Source organism: Chelmon rostratus, chromosome 7 (genome assembly GCF_017976325.1).
Source record: "Chelmon rostratus isolate fCheRos1 chromosome 7, fCheRos1.pri, whole genome shotgun sequence".
NCBI lineage: Eukaryota > Metazoa > Chordata > Actinopteri > Chaetodontiformes > Chaetodontidae > Chelmon > Chelmon rostratus.
This window is the reverse complement of record NC_055664.1, coordinates 24805038-24808622: the sequence shown is the minus strand read 5'-3', so window position 1 is coordinate 24808622 and position 3585 is coordinate 24805038. Positions and strand designations below refer to the sequence as shown.

The 3585-nt window shown below is 35.8% G+C and overlaps 1 protein-coding gene across 1 annotated transcript; it reads right to left on the bottom strand.

Annotated features, from left to right (window-relative positions):
- Nucleotides 1-591: 591 nt before the first annotated feature.
- LOC121608894 (C-X-C chemokine receptor type 5) lies at nt 592-3585 on the bottom strand. The gene is made up of 2 exons (XM_041940315.1): nt 3513-3585; nt 592-1897 (listed from the first exon to the last, which is right to left on the bottom strand). The coding sequence occupies exons 1-2, from the start codon at nt 3543-3545 to the stop codon at nt 827-829; spliced, it is 1104 nt and encodes a 367-aa protein (XP_041796249.1). The 5' UTR covers nt 3546-3585; the 3' UTR covers nt 592-826.

Sequence of the window (3585 nt, the reverse complement as noted above, 5' to 3'; positions counted from 1 at the left end):
TTTTTTCATTCATGTCGTTTCAAAAGAGGAACTGTATAAACAATAAATCAGTGATACTCTTCAAATTTTGGATAACAACTAATTTAAAATATTGAATATTTAAAAGCACTGTAACAGTTCAATAACAAATCTGAAGCCATTTTCTAAAGTATTGTAACATATGTATATTTCAAAGATGTGTGTATTTGTTGTGGGAACAGAGTGGCAGTCAAGAGAGGAGTGCCTCAAATTTCTATTTGTTTTAATATCATTGATTTATTTTCTCCAACTACCAAATTGTTGTGCAAAGTATATATATATATATATATATATACATGAGTGTGTGTGTATATATATGTTACGTGTATATATATGCGTGTGTGTGTGTTTGTATGTATATTTACAAACACACACACACACGTAAATATATATACATATATATACTTGCTGTATATATAAGATGCAATTTGTGATTGTTTGCAGTTGTTCTGTATAACTGTTTTAATAGAAGTCTAAAAATAGAATAATACTCATCTCTAAGGTGATTTTAGTTTTGGTTATTGTGTTGTCAATTCTTGTTGTTTGATAACACTGACACGGGGACATGGTGGCTGTATATATGAAGTTTTTATTACATTTAATTAGTAGTTGCTAAAATACAAGAAAAGGCACATTTCTGACGACAATAACATTTTTTTCTTGACTGGGTAAATAAAACATCTTTTAAATGCAATCATAGCAATGGGTACTATATTTTCAGAACATCTGATAAAATTTTCCATCATTACAAACGAAATACTGTAGAACAGAAGCATTTAAATCACAGCTGACATTGTAGAAGAGTTTATTAGATGAGGATGCTGGTGGTGGTTGTTACTCCATCAGAACTGGGCGGTCGACTGTGACCCTGAGCTCTGATGAAAGGCATACAAACACGTCTGCAGCCGAACTTACAAAGTAACTGTATTAGCTCATTGCGAAACCGCACACCAACAAAGGCATATAGGAAAGGGTTCAAACAACTGTGTGCGAAACCCAGGCTCTCGGTTACAACAAGGGCTTGTTGCAGTATGCCATAGGATTCGCAGCTTTCATACAAGATAACGGCCTGGTCCTCCATAGTATGTATCACTAAGGTGACATTATATGGTAGCCAACAGAAACAAAAAACGAGAGTGATGAGTAAAGCCAGTCGAATTGCTCCTCGCTTTGCTTGGCTTTTCTGACTCTTGAACAAAGTAACTACCACTGCTGTGTAACAATAGCTCATTATAGCCAGGGGCAGAAAAAAGCACACATGATGTAAAACTCTGATGGTCATAACCCAATTGCTTGCATGATTGCGATAATCATGAAAGAAACAGGAGAGTCTAGATGTGTTTGTGGATTCCACGTTCACCGTAAGAAACACAACATTAGGCGCTGATAAAGCCAAGCAGACCAGCCATAATATTGAACATGTTAGGTGCACTGTTCTCTTACGTCGACTTTGCATGCTAGTGATAGCGTGAACAATCGCCAAATACCGATCAAACCCAATGCAAGCAAGAAGGAAACTTGCACAGAGGAGGTTAAGTTGTTTCATCAGGCCCATCACCTTGCAGAGAAAGTTGCCAAAAAGCCATCCAGTGGCATTCTCAGCTACACTGAAAGGAAATGTAAAAAGGAGCATGAGGTCTGCCAGGGCGAGGTGCAGTAGGTAGATCTCAGTGATGCGCAGGAGGCGCCAGCGTCTCAGGAGGATGGTCATCATCAGGCCATTCCCTGCCACACCCAGCAGAAAGGTAAAGATGTAAAACGCTGTATGGAGCCCGGTGTGAAATGTCTGCGGGTCCATCTCAAAATCACACTGGTAATCTGGCTCATCTGTCGGATAAGCGTAGTCTGTCCAATTATACAGGTCTCCAGTGTCTGCCAGCTGTAAAATATAAAGGGGGGATAATGTTCATTTTAATCGCTTCATCACAGTTAGAGAATCAATTTGTTTGCTGTGGGATAATACGTAATTGAATCATAACATAAGCTTGAATAGCTTTAAATCTCTACTTTGATCATGTTCTTTGCTCCTTGCAGTTTTCTCATTCAAATTGTTTGACAGGAAATACTGCAATATATTTTTCACTTCCCCATTACAGTAACCAGGGGAAATTTTGGGGTAAGTATGCCAAAACATCCTGCTGTGGTTGTAAAGCCTACTAATGCCTCAATAGAAATGACTTTTTTTTTTCTTTCCCCCAGTCAACAACTGAAATAATATCTGGTGAAGAAATCACAGCAATTAAAACCTGGATTGTGGCTAGTTGGTCCAAAATATTTTTTAATGGCAGAATGTCCTCTAAAATTGCTTCTATAATTTTACATATGAGAACAATGAATGCGTCCACTTGAATTTCTTGCATTCAAATGTAATATTAGTAACAGATTGTACTTTGCTTGCAGTTACTGCAGCATTTTGTGCAACTTTCAGAAAAAATAGCATCTTTGTGTAAGACAAAAGTATAGTAAAGTTTTAGATTTCTATATATTCATGATACTTTTCTTCTGTATCAGTTTCCCTTCTCATAAATGAAAAATTATGTTCCATGAAGCGAAACTTAAAAGTTGAAATCTATTTAAACCAATTACAATTTATATGTAATCATCGCTGCCATTCCTGTCAATGTTATTATTGAGCCAAAAGTTCATAATGGCTACTACATTGTACTATGTATTATGTTCTTATATCACAATAGTTTAACAGAATTATGTCACGTAATTTCCTCTAAAATCAAAAATCAAAATCAAAGTTGATGATTCATATTACAAGCAGTGAAGTTCATCAGGCAGATATGTTGTGCTGAACAACTGTGATTTTAAATTAGAAATAATAACATAATTGCATTAGTGTTCTCTTCGATTTAATTTTTTTTTACTTATGCATCAGAAAAATGGAACATATCATCCTATAGTGCCTTTCATGACAGCCTGTATACAGTACGATGTATGAAAATTTTCTTCCCCGCTCATTTTCCTATTGACTCAGTAGGAAAGTAGCAGTACACACACTGTAACTCACGTCTATTTGGGTGTATTTTTTCCGGTTCAGTAATTCAAGCTACTGTAGTTGATGAATTTATGTTTCTCAGCTTACTGTAACAGTTTAAAAATCCTGTAGTTTAGCCTTAATCATTGGAAGCTGCTGCGTGTTGCATGTAACCTTAAGATCTCACTCTTTAAATGCCAGATGTTGCAGCCGAAGCTTAGAAAATGTTTAAGAGTTATGCAATTGTGTCTTAAACATATTAAATTAAAAGGTGTCGGTTAGCAGTTAAAGGACATTACGTTACAGACTAAATCACAGTGAGACAGCCTGTTGCTTACTATGACACCAAATCTTTTTAGGTACAAATTTAACATACACACTTGCCAGATTTAAACATCTAAAATAACATTTAGAGCAGAAAAGACCTGCTATATGTGCTAGTATAACTAAGATAATAGTTCTCTCTACAGCAATTTACCATTGGCTTCATTAATTCTTAATTATGTCTTACCTCAGAAGCTGTGAAGGTGATTATTGCAGCCATGTGGGTAAATCTTGGGCTCTTGAATGTATAGTTTACACCG